General features: G+C 34.3%; 2 protein-coding genes across 2 annotated transcripts in view; one reads left to right on the top strand and one right to left on the bottom strand.

The window, feature by feature from the left end:
- Positions 1 to 2,897, top strand: part of LOC121731289 — a 58,389-nt gene extending 55,492 nt beyond the window's left edge. The window contains exon 25 of the mRNA XM_042120659.1: positions 2,773 to 2,897. The gene's annotated coding sequence lies outside the window, so the exon portion shown is untranslated. The remainder of the gene's footprint in view (positions 1 to 2,772) is intronic.
- Positions 2,898 to 3,620: 723 nt separating this feature from the next.
- LOC121730914 (peroxisomal targeting signal 2 receptor) lies at positions 3,621 to 15,533 on the bottom strand. The gene is made up of 8 exons (XM_042120127.1): positions 15,376 to 15,533; positions 14,711 to 14,924; positions 10,568 to 10,750; positions 9,276 to 9,458; positions 8,007 to 8,124; positions 6,796 to 6,880; positions 6,193 to 6,359; positions 3,621 to 3,958 (listed from the first exon to the last, which is right to left on the bottom strand). Exons 2-7 carry the CDS (start codon positions 14,909 to 14,911, stop codon positions 6,194 to 6,196), a joined length of 936 nt encoding a protein of 311 aa, XP_041976061.1. The 5' UTR covers positions 14,912 to 14,924; positions 15,376 to 15,533; the 3' UTR covers positions 3,621 to 3,958; position 6,193.
- Positions 15,534 to 15,679: the final 146 nt, after the last annotated feature.

The raw sequence follows: 15,679 nt of genomic DNA, 5'->3' as shown, positions 1-15,679 counted from the left end.
TGTCGTTTATTTTCTTGTCATAAGTTGATCATTAGTAGTTAACTACAAGTGATTATTTTTTACGTAAATCGTTTAGCCGATTCGTGGCGCTTGTTTGATAATTAAAATTCTGTGTTGGTACGGTTGTGACATACTTACATTTATCCTACAATTTTTCTTGCATGTCTAAAAACGCTTGCAGGAGACCAAAAGAGTGCAGGACTTATTTACAGAGAACGGAGAAATTCATCAAATGAATCGGATGTCGTTGTTTTGGTTGATAAATATGTTTAGAAATAGACTATGTTTTGATACGCTAGATGAATTTGTTTAGAATAAGATTATGATGGTTTATGGTACATTTTTATTGAAATAAAAATCATATAAAACATTTTTTTGTAGACAACCCAAGGACGGTTGTGACGGTGGTTGGGGTCGGTTGTGACAAATCCTTCTTTTAAATTTGATTCCATGACTAATACATCGTATTTTAGCATGATATATTAGTATTTTTATGTAGACAAATAAATAAACTATGGTTTGTGATAAAATTTTCCTAGCTAGGTGTAAAATTAACAAAATTATTGCCCTGCAAACCAAAAATGTCACAATCGTACCCAGTCTACCCTACTTTATTTATATAGCTTGTAACAAAACCACAGATTTTTACACAGTTAGATATAGCGGCAACAGTTAAACACAATCTGTGAAAATTTCAGAAATCTTAATAATAGGGTTTACTAAGACTTCGTTGTCTGTCCGTCTGTCTGTTTGTCTATATGTCTCCAGGCTGTATCTCAAGAACCGCTATAGCTAGACTTCTGACATTTTTACAGATTATGTATGTCTGTTGCCGCTATAAGAACAAATACTAAAAATAAAATAAAGTTAATATTTAAGGGGGCTCCCATACAAGAAACGTGATTTTTTTTGGCCTTTTTTGCTTGTAATCAATAATAGTAACAGTGATTCACTTGAAAATTTCACGAAATCCTTAATTATATTTGTACTTTAATAATTAATAATAAAATCAAAATAAAGTAATTGTTTAAGGGCTCCCATACAAAAAACACAATTTTTTGTCTACTTTTGCTAAGATAAAAAAAGATATAAACAATTAAATTTTTTGAAATCTCTATTAACAATATTATTAACTATTGTATATAGAATTAAAAAAATATATATTACTTTGATTATATTTTTGATCGGTCGAAAGTACCCAAATTTGAGGTTTTTCGAACATTTAAAAATTCATATCTTTAAAAATATTAACTTTATCGTAAAAAGTCATAGGACCTTTTTTATTGCTATTTCAATAAAGAATATAAAAAAAATTGTTCGGTTGAAAAATAACAATTCCTTGCAATTGTTTAAACAATGTTTGTTTAAACAATGTGGCACCGGGTTGCGCCCTGGCAACATGCATTTATATCATCAGGAGGGCAATTTGAAGAGGATCGCATAAAAAAATTGAGGTGGAATAGTTTTCGGTACTCATGCGCCGACTCGTCCTAGTCTATAGGTAGTTGACACTTGACAGAACAACGTCATGTAGTCGGATCATGTCAATTCAATGTTATTTGTAATCTGTCGGTTGGGCTTAACTTTAAACGCGACCAAATAACTTAAGTCCGCCCGCCATCTGCCTAGAAATTAATTTCTCTGATTGTTCTATTGTAATTTTAGACTATTATTTTTTATTATATTTATTATTTTTAAATCTAAAAGACTCGTTACACTGCTGGGGCGCTTGCCCAGTGCCCATACAAAAGTAAAAAAAAATTTGCTCATTCAGCGCTGCTGCTTTCACAGTAAACTCACTATAAGGAACACGTACACATCCTAAAGTATTATCACTTGTTTTGTTACACCTTGTATAGCATACAGGGTGCAATTAAACCTTCCTGCCAAATTTTTTCCAGGGCTTAGGTATTACTAGGAGAGTCCATTTAACCAAAAAAAAAATTGGGTGATTTTTTTTTCATTGACATATTTTATCCTATTTAAAATCGTTGCAGAACGGTCACTCGCGGCGCGGCGAGGGGGTAACGCGGGGGGTGCTTGCAGTTGAGCTTGCAGTTAGCGTTTTACAGCTTTATCTCAGTGTGCTAACAACTTAAAAATTCAAATTGTCTTGTTTACTTATTTGTAATTCTAAAATGTCAGTTTTAAATTCCATGCATTATGCAATGGAGAGGGTGCAGTGGAAATTCCATTTTCAAGTCAGGAATAGTTATACAACAACAATCTACTACGTTTCGTTTATTTATTTTACCTATACGAATAAACCTTGGAGGAGGCCTTTGCGGTTTTCCCAGCAGTCAGACAGCATAGGCTCTTTAAAAATATATAGATACCTAAGTACCCAAAGGTAGAGAAGCTCTGAACGCATCGCATCAATACAAATTAATGTTTAATTGCTATTTTTATCACATTTATTCGATGTAGATTGTAAAGGCCTATCTTCACGTTAGGCCAAGATGGATAAAGTGTTTGCCATCATGATTGCGAAGCTGCTGTCTCTATATCGTGAACTGTTTTACGCCAATCACATGGGCAACCAATGACGATTCGTCTAAGTAAAATGCCTTTCTACACGTTCGCGTTCGTAATTCACGGCCTATAGGTCATCGTGAAGGAGCCGCATAGCATGAAAAGATAGCAAGTCAAACAAATCTTCAAGTGACATATTGGACTTTACTTTCTTGTGTAAAACAAACGTGTCAATTAACATTATACCAAAAATAATAATTATTGTTATTATTTCTTATATTTATTTTCTTTTTGTTTCAGAACATATACCACCAACGCCATCTACTGAAGTTTTTACTACAGCACAATATAAGATTTCACAAAATAATATATTTTCCGCAACTGAAAACGCCGTAGACATTCGTGGTACTGAGAAGGAAAATTTGAAGGACATTTATTACTTTCTAACTGCGATTGAAGGCAGAGTTCAAAGAATGAAACAAAACCATCGCTGTACGCGATACCGAAAGTGCCCGCTAGATGGCGTTTATACAAAACTGCTGACATCGAAAAATTATTGTAAAATCGCGTTTTTGGAATCCAATAAAATATAAGTTAATATCATTGATTCTTTTCATATTTATTTTATAGCAATATTTGCTATCTATATATTATATAAAACTCAAAGGTGACTGACTGACATGGTGATCTATCAACGCATAGCCCAACCAGTGGTTTGGGCCAACCAAACCACCCGATCTGGCTGAAATTTGGCATGCAGGTAGATATTATGACGTATAATAAATGTAAACCCTGAATGACGATTTTAGTTCCGCAAGTAACCGCTAGAGGCGCTGTAAAATTTGTCATACTAGAAATTTACGTAGTCGGTATCGAGTATCGATAAATACTATAGCTTTGAACTCATGGTAGAGCTACTGTTCATGTGTTGGGCCCAAGTGTAAACCTGTCTAAGGCTGCGTTTCCACCAGATAAGTGTTGCGAGCAATGTGTTTTTAAGATACAATAGAATCGCTGGGCGAGGTCACGTCAATGAAGCGATTCTATTGGTTCTCAAAAACACATTCCTCGCAACACGTCTCTGGTGGAAACGCAGCCTAAAAATGTGAAACGTGCCACCCTTCATATTATCAAATTAAAACAAAGTGTCTCTCTTTATCGATTTTTAATTTCTAATAAAAACAAAAATAAATGCAAAATCATAATTAACAGTCTCTGTTGTAACTTAGCTTTTACGTATTACAATAAAAATAATATTCCATAAACATTCTTATAAATTCTATTATTATAAAAGCATATTACATCGTTACATTATATAGCGGAATAACTATGTACAGGTTTCTAATGTTAATAAAATTCGTTAAAAATAACATCAACTTTACAATAATGCTAATACTTCGTCCTGTATTGGAATAGCCCATCTCCTTTTCCAAACATTGTTTGAAACATGTCTATAATTTTCACAGTCCTATGTCCAGTTTTATGCCTGAAAACAAACATGTTTCGTTTTAATACTTGCATATTACATAATAAGGTACGCACACAGTTTGTCGGCGCGTGCCGGGGCGGATCGGGGCTCAGCGCAGCGCAAAATGCGCTATAGCACACTATTGCCGGGTCGGGCCTCATCGCATTGACGGATTTTGAGTACTTTGGATAGCTCCAGTGTGACCACTCTTAAATCACTTGTGACTCAATATATCAAAAACGTTGCTATATTCTACTAAAATCTACTAGACCGTGTTTTAGCTTCTACCGAAAATCTACCTTTATTAATCAACATATTCTACGTGGTTGAAACTAAAATGTTTATATGGACTGTCTTCATTATGCATTTTAATTTTTTATATTATTTGTTATATAATTATACATATCGATCTTCTATTAAAATTTACAAAAAATTTTGGACTACTAAATCATCATTCATTTGACCTCAAATCTACCAAAAAGTTGAAATCTATGTGAAGTGTGGTCACACTGTTGCCGGGGCGCAGCGGGTTTGTCGGGCCTTGCCGGGCCTTATCGCATTGTCGGAAATCTACTGCGCCCCGACACAGTGTGCGATACGCGCATCCGCTTTCATAAAAATTGTATGAGGCGGATTTTTGCGATGAGCCCCGGCACGCTGAGCCCCGGCACGGCCCGTCTCAATGGGCTCACTCCTTTAATGTAATATTTATGCTGGTAAATATTAGTAAGTTGGCTGCGTAATTTACTATTCAAGGTTCGCTGTACATGACGTCATGATATATATGCATGTTATGTGAGTTGTGACGTTTTCAATGTGTGGGACAAAGACAAGCAAAACTTGTTTAGTTTTCGGTGTCTAAATATTTTATTAGTAAGGGTCAATTCAGACCGCAACGTGACGAGGCGAGACGCGACGCGACGCGCCCTAAATTTGTATGGATTTGACAGAATATGTCGTCAGCGTGAGACGTCTTGCGAATCTGTCAAATTCATACTAAGGTTTGTGCGTTATAAGATGATATGGGTGACACATTATAATTGACAATAGTAGGGAAGTTACCTAAGAAAATTAATCGATAATTTAAAAATATCGAATCACTTCCTAAAGGAATTGCAATCGAAATTATCGATTTCGTACTGACGTTTCAGAGTGGCGCCGGAGATTTATAATGGCCGCCCTTTTTATCGATTTGATTTCGATTCAACAGTGTCAATCTCTATTGGCATAAGTTCCATTTCATGCATCTGACATTTTTCAAATAGTTTCGTAACATTAATTTTCACAGTTAAAATTTATAATTTTATATTAATAAGTTAGCATTTAGCAAATTTTCATTTTTATTCATTTACAATTATAGGAAACATTTGTTTTTGTAGATGGATTATAATTTACTACATTTTGTTTTTTTTTTTGTTTTCATGTAAAATTTTTTTTTACAAGAAAACAAAAGGAATATGAAAAGTGTCACCCATATCATCTTAAAACGCACAAACTATAATTTAGAAATGCTTCTCGCGTCACGTTGCGGTCTGAATTGACCCTAAGGGGTAAGTACGTCGTTGGCACACCGACATCGCTAATCACAAAAGACAGAAACAAAATGTAACATAGTGCATTGTCTTTTTGTTAGTGTGGTAAGGAATATGCTGTGGTCCAAAAACGCGTCTTATTTTTTGACCACACTCACCTCTATTTTTTTATACTTGTACTTTCTGCTATTAAAATGTGCTAGCGCGATTACGTGCGTCGACGCTTCGACTTTTGCCAAATGCCAATGTGAGTGAGGCTTAATAAATCTACTGTGGGATACGCCTGGAGGTCGTAAAGGAAGATCTTCCGACCGAGCGAGGTGGTATGCTCGGTCAGGCCGAAGCCCGCGTGATACATTTCAGCTGTCGTATACAATGTGTAACAAAAATAAGTGATAATACTTTAGGGTGTGTACGTGTTCCTTGTAGAGAGTTCACTGTGAAAGTAGCAGCGCTGTAAGGCCAATTTTTTTTTCACTTTTGTATGACCCGAGCGTCACGAGTTTCCCCATACAAAAGTGAAAAAAAAGGCATTTCAGTGCTGCTACTTTCACAGCGAACTCTCTACAAGGAACACGTGCACGCCCTAAAGTATTATCACGTATTTTATACCGACGCGCTCAGAAAAGCTTCGATAGCGCGATGCAGGGATGTTAGGCGAATTGTGAGTACCGCCACACTACTTTGTTATTTCAGACCCATTTTCTCATCACCACTTACTCTATCCATTGCTCAGCGACCGCGGTGTGAACACGTGCACGAGACTGTCCCAGCCGCAGTCAGCCAGCTGGTGACGGCGACCGCAGTTCCAGTCCAGCCCATAAGTGAACTCCGAGTGGTGGCGGATCGTCTCTAGAGGATCGCAGCCACGGGATACGTCCCACAGTCTGAGGAGATTTTAGATATCAGGACATCGAAATAGATCAAATTATAACTCAATAACTCTTAAAACGCATAAACGACTCCAGTTACTGTCATATAACATTAAACATAGCTAGGGGCTAGAGCAACGAAAATGGTATCGATCATGGACAGTCGCAGGCAAATACATGCCCCTCTACAAGTTCATAATCGCTTATTTTGATGCATTTATAAGTTAACGCGAAGGTTTAAAGGAAACAATACATTCTTTTATATAAAAAGTGTTGTGTAAAAATAATTATTGTAAGTATGTAATTTCGGCCTGCGTTCGGATTCGATCAACCTGCCCGTATAGGGGGCCTTCGTTGTAACTATTTACGTATCTATGGCTTAAGCTATAATACCCAAAATATAGGCATATTGTGCAATGAAAAATCATAACATACATTATCAAAACGTTACCTTGTAGTAAAATCGTATGACACAGCCGCTACTACGTTTGGCGTATGCGGCGAGAACTGCACCCGCCTCACAGCGCACTCACAGCCTGAAATAACATCATTTCAAGCTTAATTTTATATTATTTCTATTTATTTATAATTAATAAGAATTAGGAAATTATAACATGTTTAGTTAATTTCAAAATGTCCTATAAGATCAGTCAAAGCGAGTCCAAATCAAGAAATGCCGTCTCTGTAATATAGTAAATGTGTGTAACTGTAACACACAATACTACATTATTATACATATTTCATTAATTCCGCGTGCGCTTGCGCATATTAAACTATGGCGGTTTAGATAATATGCAAGCTGGCTAACTATTACAAAACATTGTATTATACTGATGGCTGGGCAAATTATATTAAATACCAAATGCAGGACACCAGTCACATTTATTGAAATAATATCAAAATAGCTTGTTACACAATATGTAACTGATAATTGGTTTGTCTTATCTATGAATTGGTTCTGTATTATCTGTGGTCTTATCTATGACTTAATAATTAGTCTTGTTGCAACAACTAATGTGTTTTTCTATCAACATTGACATCATTATCACACCTGTCTATCTCACTATCATTACTCACTTGTTAATTTGACTATCATTAGTCATTATTCACCCGTTTATTTCACTATAATAACTCACTCGGCCATCTCACTGTCATGACTCACTCGTCCATCTCACTGTCATTACTCACTCGTCCATCTCACTTCTAATACTTACTTGTTCATCTCACTGTCATTACTCACGCGTTTATCGCACTGTCATCACTCACTCCTCCATCTCACTATCATTACTCACTGTCATCATTTACGCGTTCATCGCACTGTCATTACTCACGCGTTCATCGCACTGTCATTACTAATTCGTCCAACTCACTGTCATTTCCCACTAGTTTATCTCACTGTCACTACACACAACTCACTGTCATTACTTAGTCTTTGATCTCACTATCATGACTAACTTGTCTAGCTTACTGTCCTAACTTACTCATATTATATCTCACTCGTCTATCGCACAGTTTTTATTCACTCAATCATGTCACGGGCATTTCTATGCCCATCATTTTAGTCCATCTTACAGCCAAAACATCATTAACACAGTAATAAGTCCACTTTAAATTCAAACTAATAATTATCATTACATAAATTTCCCAGGGAAACCTCACAACCTTTTAAGGTAAACATGGGTGATGTGAGCCGTCTCAAGTCCCAACCTCTGATCAAACCGTCAGAGCCCGCAGTGGCCAAGGCGTGCGCGTCAATTCTACTCCAGTCGCATGACAGCACCTGAAATGTACACCGTATTCCGTCAACATAAAGTTGAATTTAGAATGTGTAGATATAATCCCGTTTACAAGATTATAATAATACTTTAGAGCTTAGCTCTGGTGTGGCTTCGTAAAGGCGAATTCATGTTGCGCATTTAATTAAATCATTGACTTACCCTTATAAAACTGTAGTTTCTTTTTATAACATGAATACGTATAGAGAAGGATAGCGAATTTTCCATTCCATTTAGACATATTGACTTGGAAAATATGTTTTATTTCTTTTTTACAAATCTCGACATCCTAATTTGTTATTCATGAAATAACAAAAATCAAGACAGATGGCGCTGGTCAAAAGCGGACAGTGCTGTCAATTAATCAGCAGCAAAATTATTCTACCTTGGAGTTTTTTTATGGTTAGCCTATTAATTAGGTATACACTATACACTATAGGTCAGGGGCGTAGCTACCGCCGTATCAGCCGTATCAATTATACGGGGCCCCGACCTACGAGGGCCCCCCAAGGTGCGTAAGCAAAAATTAATAATAACTTCCCAAATTTTTTAAATTTCAGAAAAGAGAAAAGTAAAAAAAAACGATTTCTTTTTTCCCGAGTAAAGCGTGCGTTCAAATTTTAAGAACTTCGGTCAGACCTGTCACTATTGTCCATAGAGGCAGAAACTTTAGAAAAACTAAAGTTATCATCAGCTATGAATGATTTAATTACTTAATCAGTTTGCCGAAAAAGGGCAAGGAGAGTTAATATTTAATTTGAATTGTTTTTAAATAATGTGACAGATAGATAAGTAATTATTATGATGAATAAATATTTCTTTTAATTTTATGCAAAATATGTTTTTTTCTTTTTTGAGAAATCTTTACCCTTCCTATGGGCCCCCAAACAAATTTTTATACGGGGCCCCGCCAAGGTACGCTACGCCCCTGCTATAAGTACAGTAATACTCTCTTTCAATTTTGATCCAAATATTACAAAGAAAAGTCAGTATGTGCGCCTAGTATGCTACAAATTTAGCAACTAATTAGTTATTACTCATATAATAAACAAATTAAAATGGATAAGTTTAAATCTTTGTTCACATTTACATCAAAACGATTCAGGACATTCTTATGTATTTGCAATAAGGATTCTAAGGATCCTTTTCCACTGACCTCAGCATCATGCGCCTTCACCACTGCAGCTGGACGTCCCTCCGTACACGTCCACAACTTGAGGTGTCCATCTCCGGACACCGAAGCAAAGGTTGCCGGAGAGTGTGGTGAGAAGACTGCCGTGTATACCAGTTGGGAATGACCAGTGAACGTGTTGAGACAAGTTTCCGATTCTGGATCCCACTGGAACATAATAATGTTACACATTTTCCTTTCAAATTATTATATAATTACTTATAACATTAATAACTATATTGCAAGATTTGAAATGACATGACTAACGACAAAGCAATAAATAACTATAAAACTGAAGTTTAAAGAAGTTGGAACAAGATAATAGCATTGATAAATAAGTGGTTCTATGTGAGGACTGTACAGTCTTCACAAGTATCACAAAAACTCTTCAATGAGTGGTCTACAAACTTCTACAATTAATAACCCATGATCATGACAACAATGTTAAGTAAAATAACCGTACTTTGAATAAATGAATACCAATAATATTTTGTTGACGTTAATTTAAATTAAGACAATTACACTGAACGAAAATAATACAATAAAAAAGAAGACAATGAAAAGACAAAATATACAAACTAGGACAGTAACAACCAGCAACCATACACATGTTACCAACATTATTCTTGCTTAAAGTCTACGAATAATAAAAAGTAAGGAAAAGTAACTCCGTCAAAAAACATGCTCCACAATACTCGTCAAAAAAGTGTACCTTAGGTACACATTTTTAATACATTTGCAATATTTAGGTGACCTTGAGCGGTACTAGGCTGACGTTACATGACAGATCAAAAGGCACCAAATTTAAAACGGTAATAGTATGGGAGTTACGATTCCTTAGTTTTTATTATTCGTAGCTTAAGAGAAATTGAAAAATTGGTAAGTGGATTTATTACTTATTATAAAAAGCGACATACAAAAGATATGGACGAAAAGCCCATAGACGACTCAAATTACTTTAAAAAAAATCTCCTTTGCAACATTTAGGTGACCTTGAGCGGTACTAGGCTGACGTTACATGACAGATCAAAAGGCACCAAATTTAATACGGTAATAGTATGGGAGTTACGATTTCTTAGTTTTTATTATTCGTAGCTTAAAGTAGAGAAATTGCAAAATTGGTAAGTGGATTTATTACTTATTATAAAAAGTGACATACAAAAGATATGGACGAAAAGCCCATAGATGACTCAAATTACTTCAAATAAAAAAAAATCTCATTCTTCCAAAGCATTACCTGAATCAATATCACAAACTTCACATCGCTCTATACTCACCAACTTCACCGTGGTATCCCAGCTGGCACTCAGCAGATGGCCTCTTGGCCAGTCCACCGAGCACACTTCACTCCGGTGTGCCCTCAGCACTCGGAGAGGAGCGGAGCAGCCCCCTCTCCATATGATTATAGCACCGTCGCCCGCGCCGCACGCGGCCACACCATCTGACGTTCCCGACCATGTCTGAAACAAGTCACTCAATATGTTAAATATTTTTTGGAGTAAATCCATTTCTTATTTTGAAGGCAGGAATTTGTAGCCCTGGCGTCACTGCGACCCATGAGGATCTATTGTGACTCCTTCACACTAGAGTACTGTCCCCAACCCAATGCTGCTCATAAAGTAAATCCATGCAGCACTTTTTGATTTTAGCCCGGACAATGGACATACATAAAGACAAACAGCCAGACATTCTAAAAACTATATTTTTGGCTTTGATTGTAGATCAGGCCCCATTTATTCTTTTTAAAAAATGTTAAAGTACGGTTTTGACCTTCCTACGATTTTCTTATAATATGTACAGATTAAAACGTCCCTAGTATATTTTCTACTGTTTGTTGACAGTTTATCTATTCAATAGCATTGCAGATTGGTAAATATTAGACGTAAGGCAATCAAAAGCACTAGATAAACTTCAGACAAAATACCACAGCAACCATGTTATGAATCAAATGTTTTTGCTGTTATGAAATGTTTTAAATAACCCAAATGTGTAGCCAACTTATGCTATTATTTTAGTCTGGTAACTAATATCATAGGAATTATGATGGTGCCAGCTAAAAACATTTAAAACAATATTATAATCTTAAAAGGTGTAATGCTGTTGATAAAATGATGCTGTTGATGGTTGAATCTAGCCAATTTTTATGACTTTAACCAATTTAGACAAACATTTTTAGCAATCTGCTTTCTTCCTTCCATTAATGAGTTTTTTTTTTTTATAATAAGTGAAATAATATAATAAATGTCAGGGTTAACTGTCCTATACACATTATGTATAGTTTGCATAATATCACTTGTCGGGCTTCACTGTCCATGTGCTCGGAGGTTAATACAGAATTACAAGATTAAGTGAAAGACGCTCTAGAAAATTATATTATATACATATTATTTTATGAGGATTACACACTCCATATAAAAAACATAAATCACATACAATCAATGTGTCTTTTGAATAATAAAAAATGGCAGTCTATTTGTTTCAATAGCTTTTATGAATTAATTAATAAAAAAACAGTAAAGCATTAAACACTTAAAGCCAAACTATGTTAACCAATATTGGTTATTTCTTATTAGAAATCAATTTTTATGTCATACAACTACCCAAAATTTTAACCTTATATTATGAATTTACTGGTTCATGTACTACACTGGTTTTAGGTAGAAACAAATATTTCATATTTCAATTTTTCAATTTCAATTTATTTATTTGCTCTAAAAGTGTAAATTATACAGTAGGTGGTAATGATGTTCTTATAGTCTAACACTTTTAGCTATATTATAAAATAGCATGCAAATATACATAATTATTATAAAAATTTAAATTAACTCTTAATTGTCCAATTTTAACATTAATCATTAGGCAATTCCATATGTGACTGACTCTACATTTGATACGACTTGCGTTTTATTTTGTCATATATTATGGTTACTATCATGTTGTTAGTATCACTTTCAAGATGGCTTTGTAGCAGATAAAACAAGTTAACTTATGTAGAAAAAATGGTTTATACTGTTGTTTTCAAATAGCATTTATTTAGTCAAACATAAACGTGACCGACACTACATGCAAAAGGAAGTCGTTTCCGAGAGTGTTTGTAAACACCAATAATCTTCCTCTCTGTGTGCTAAATAACTCTACTTCGTATTTTTATCGAAAGCGCATGAAACAAACTATTATAAAATAGTTACCTATAACCTGTAAGTTATTTAAAAAACTATTTATAAGCAAAATAAATTGTGACCGACACTACAGCCCAAAACGTGACCGACACTACACTCACTTTGTGCAGGTAAAAGTCGGTAGTTTTACATTAAACTTTAAAATTTATATATCTCAGCACGTACAGTACGAACTCTAAAAGTATATAAAAGCTTATCAGTAATTAGTTAATTCATTAAAATGCTTTTTTGAACTTAAACGTCACAAAAACGAAATCACTAATAATTAGTCAAAAAATAACTCAACACGAAATCTTCTCAAAAACTATTAACATAATAACCCAAAAGGCAGTGATAGGCAGACTTTCGTCATTTTTTTAAGCTCAAAATTTTCCATAATATGAGCCCTATAGAGGTAAGAACGACCAGACACTATGGAGTTTCGGTCGCTATTACTTTTGAAGGTTTCCAGTTCTGTATGTCTATCTTTACGTTTCTTGCGATATCTGTAAGAATCTCATATCCTACTGCCAGATTTTTGTGACAATTGCTTCCCATTTCCAGACATCGCAAAATTTTGGATTTTATTTGACTTTGAGGTGGTCTGGCAGGTTTTTAAAATAATAATTTAGCTTTCTGCTTCTCTCTCTGCTTTCTATAGCTGTTTTCGCCATCTATCAGCAAAAATAACAAACAAAACGCTACTTTTGAGCGTGGACGACTCTATAATGTGACCGACACTACATAAATATTTTTTAGAGTTTAGGTGTTATAAAAAAAGATGACAAATTTTTTATGCCGGTATCATTTGAGTAACGCCGTCACGTAGGAAAGTTTCTAATTTTGTTGATGTAAAAGTAATTTTACTGTAGTTATAGACAAATGTAATGATTTTTAAGTGACCGACACTACAACTCGACACTGTGATCTTACAAGCCTATTATATCTTTATAAAAATGAATTTTCTCGAATCTCAAAAGGAATATCGGTATTTAATTGTTTGAACAATCAGTGTGTAATAAAATATGACAAGAATTTAAAATACATAACGTGAAAACTAAGTCAGAACTTCATCACACAAAACCACACTCAGCCGATCTCACGACATCATCTCATAAATGGCAGCTTTGCCAGAAAAGTAATGCTTAGAAATTGTTGCTTCTATAAAATCTTAATAGTGCCATAATGTTGTGACTATAATTAAGTATTTTTACTACCAAAATCAGGTATTTATTTTTTTAGTTTATGGTAGACTTTTACATGGAACTGCCCATTAGATATTATTGGGAGTCAACATTCATCCAAGTAATAATTAAAATATCAAATTGGTAGAGTAATAAATCGTAGATGACATGTCAGTACAATTATTGTTTAAATTAATTATCACATTTATATTATAATAGGAAAGAAAAACAGAGAAGACAATAAGTTCATACAAACTAATTAGAACAAATGTAATAATTAAATTATATTATATTTCATCTGTGTATTGACATTACTTAAATGATTTATTTAGTTCAAGGGTTTGTAGCGTTCTAAAGAATGAATTGAATTTGATCCAGGTTCTTTTGTTTGATAGTCTGCTTTAAATCATCATTTTGTATATATTATAATAGAACATTCTTGGCTACACTGATCAAGAGAGTTCCATAGAAAATGATAATTTTATAGCAGGCTAAAAAATATCCTCTTTGTATTTACTTCAATTTCCTTTTTTTTTTGCTTTCATCATTCATGCACAATTGATTTTTACTACAACTGCGTGTCATTCTTTATTGGCAATATAAGGTTTCAAAGTCAAGGCCCAAGTAAATAGGTTGTGTAAGTTGATCCGAGCAAGCAACTGAGCTATTTTAAGCTTACCCTTCAGAGTTAAACTATTGGAAATGTGTTTGATAAAAACTTATTAGTTAGTGAAATCTGAACATCACTATATTATTGAGTTTTTGATTAATTATAAGAGTCTTATACTTTCAACTAAGTACCTTTATCTTTTGTTGCTGAAAAGTCTGATAAGTTACAAGCAACCCTTCTACTTTAAAATGGGTTTTTACAATAAATAAGGAACTTTACAAAAATTTCCATACATGACATGAATTTTCATGTCAGGTATTGTTAATTTTGATAATGTTAAAAAGAAGAGTTTTTATCTTGATCTTGAAATGCCTTATGGAAACATAATTTTCCTTGAATCTATCACTTTCATTTTAAAGATGATAGTCAAGAAACACCCATGATTTTAGAGCAGTAATGATTACATACCACATCAAATAGTCCATCACTCCATTCCAACTTCTGCAGCTCTAATATTGTAGCACCGTCCGGTGCAAGTTCCAGCAGGAACAGTGTGCCGCCACCGGTTAGCCCATAATATTGGCTAGTTGCCACCGCCAATGAGTCTGGATGTGTGCGAGAGAAACGCACGCTGTAGCCGTGCCGGCCCGGCGTTAAGAAGGTCGGCATACTGATGGTATAGCTGGAAACATGGTTTAAATATCTTTAGAGTGATATACAATATTAAACCATCGATCGTGGAGTAACGAGACACAATAGCTTTTTTATTGTTATCGCGGCCGGATGCGGCCGCTTAGGGCTTCATGAATTAAAAACAATTTTTGTAGTCTCAAAATCTATACATACAGCTCTCTGCATATTTTGTATATAGAAAGCTACTGTATTGTAATTAATGAATTGTATCAGCATAGGAACATTAGTGATGGTAATATTGAAAGAAAAAGAATCATACAATGCCATGACTATACCTACCTACATATTTTTCCAAATTATTCACCTTATGATTTTTGCATATACATAATTATCAACATCTAGAATGTTTATTTACAGACGAGTACATAAATTAAGTAATTTATTTTATTCAGACAACCATTGTGTTGTATTCGTGCACGAATGTTGCGAAGTTGACTTACTTTCATTTGCAGAATCACATTTTTGCAACAGCAGATCAATGATATTATGTTTTACATTATTGAAATTTGAAATCTAATAAGAATTCTATTTAATCTTATTACAAACACAAACACTTTTAATGTATGAACAAAAATAAATTGGATTACATTAGATTTTAGAGTTTTGACAATCAAATATCAATCCAGGCTTATTGACATTTGACAATTGACGTCTGACAGCAACTTTTTTAACTTTCATCAAAATAATAGTGTTGCATGTTCGATTATCGATTAAAGTATTACAAGTAACCGTCATACGATTTTA

The sequence above is a fragment of the Aricia agestis genome, chromosome 10 (genome assembly GCF_905147365.1).
Source record: "Aricia agestis chromosome 10, ilAriAges1.1, whole genome shotgun sequence".
Classification (NCBI taxonomy): Eukaryota; Metazoa; Arthropoda; class Insecta; order Lepidoptera; family Lycaenidae; genus Aricia; species Aricia agestis.
Note: the sequence above shows the minus strand (reverse complement) of the source record. Positions and strands in the feature narration are given on the sequence as shown.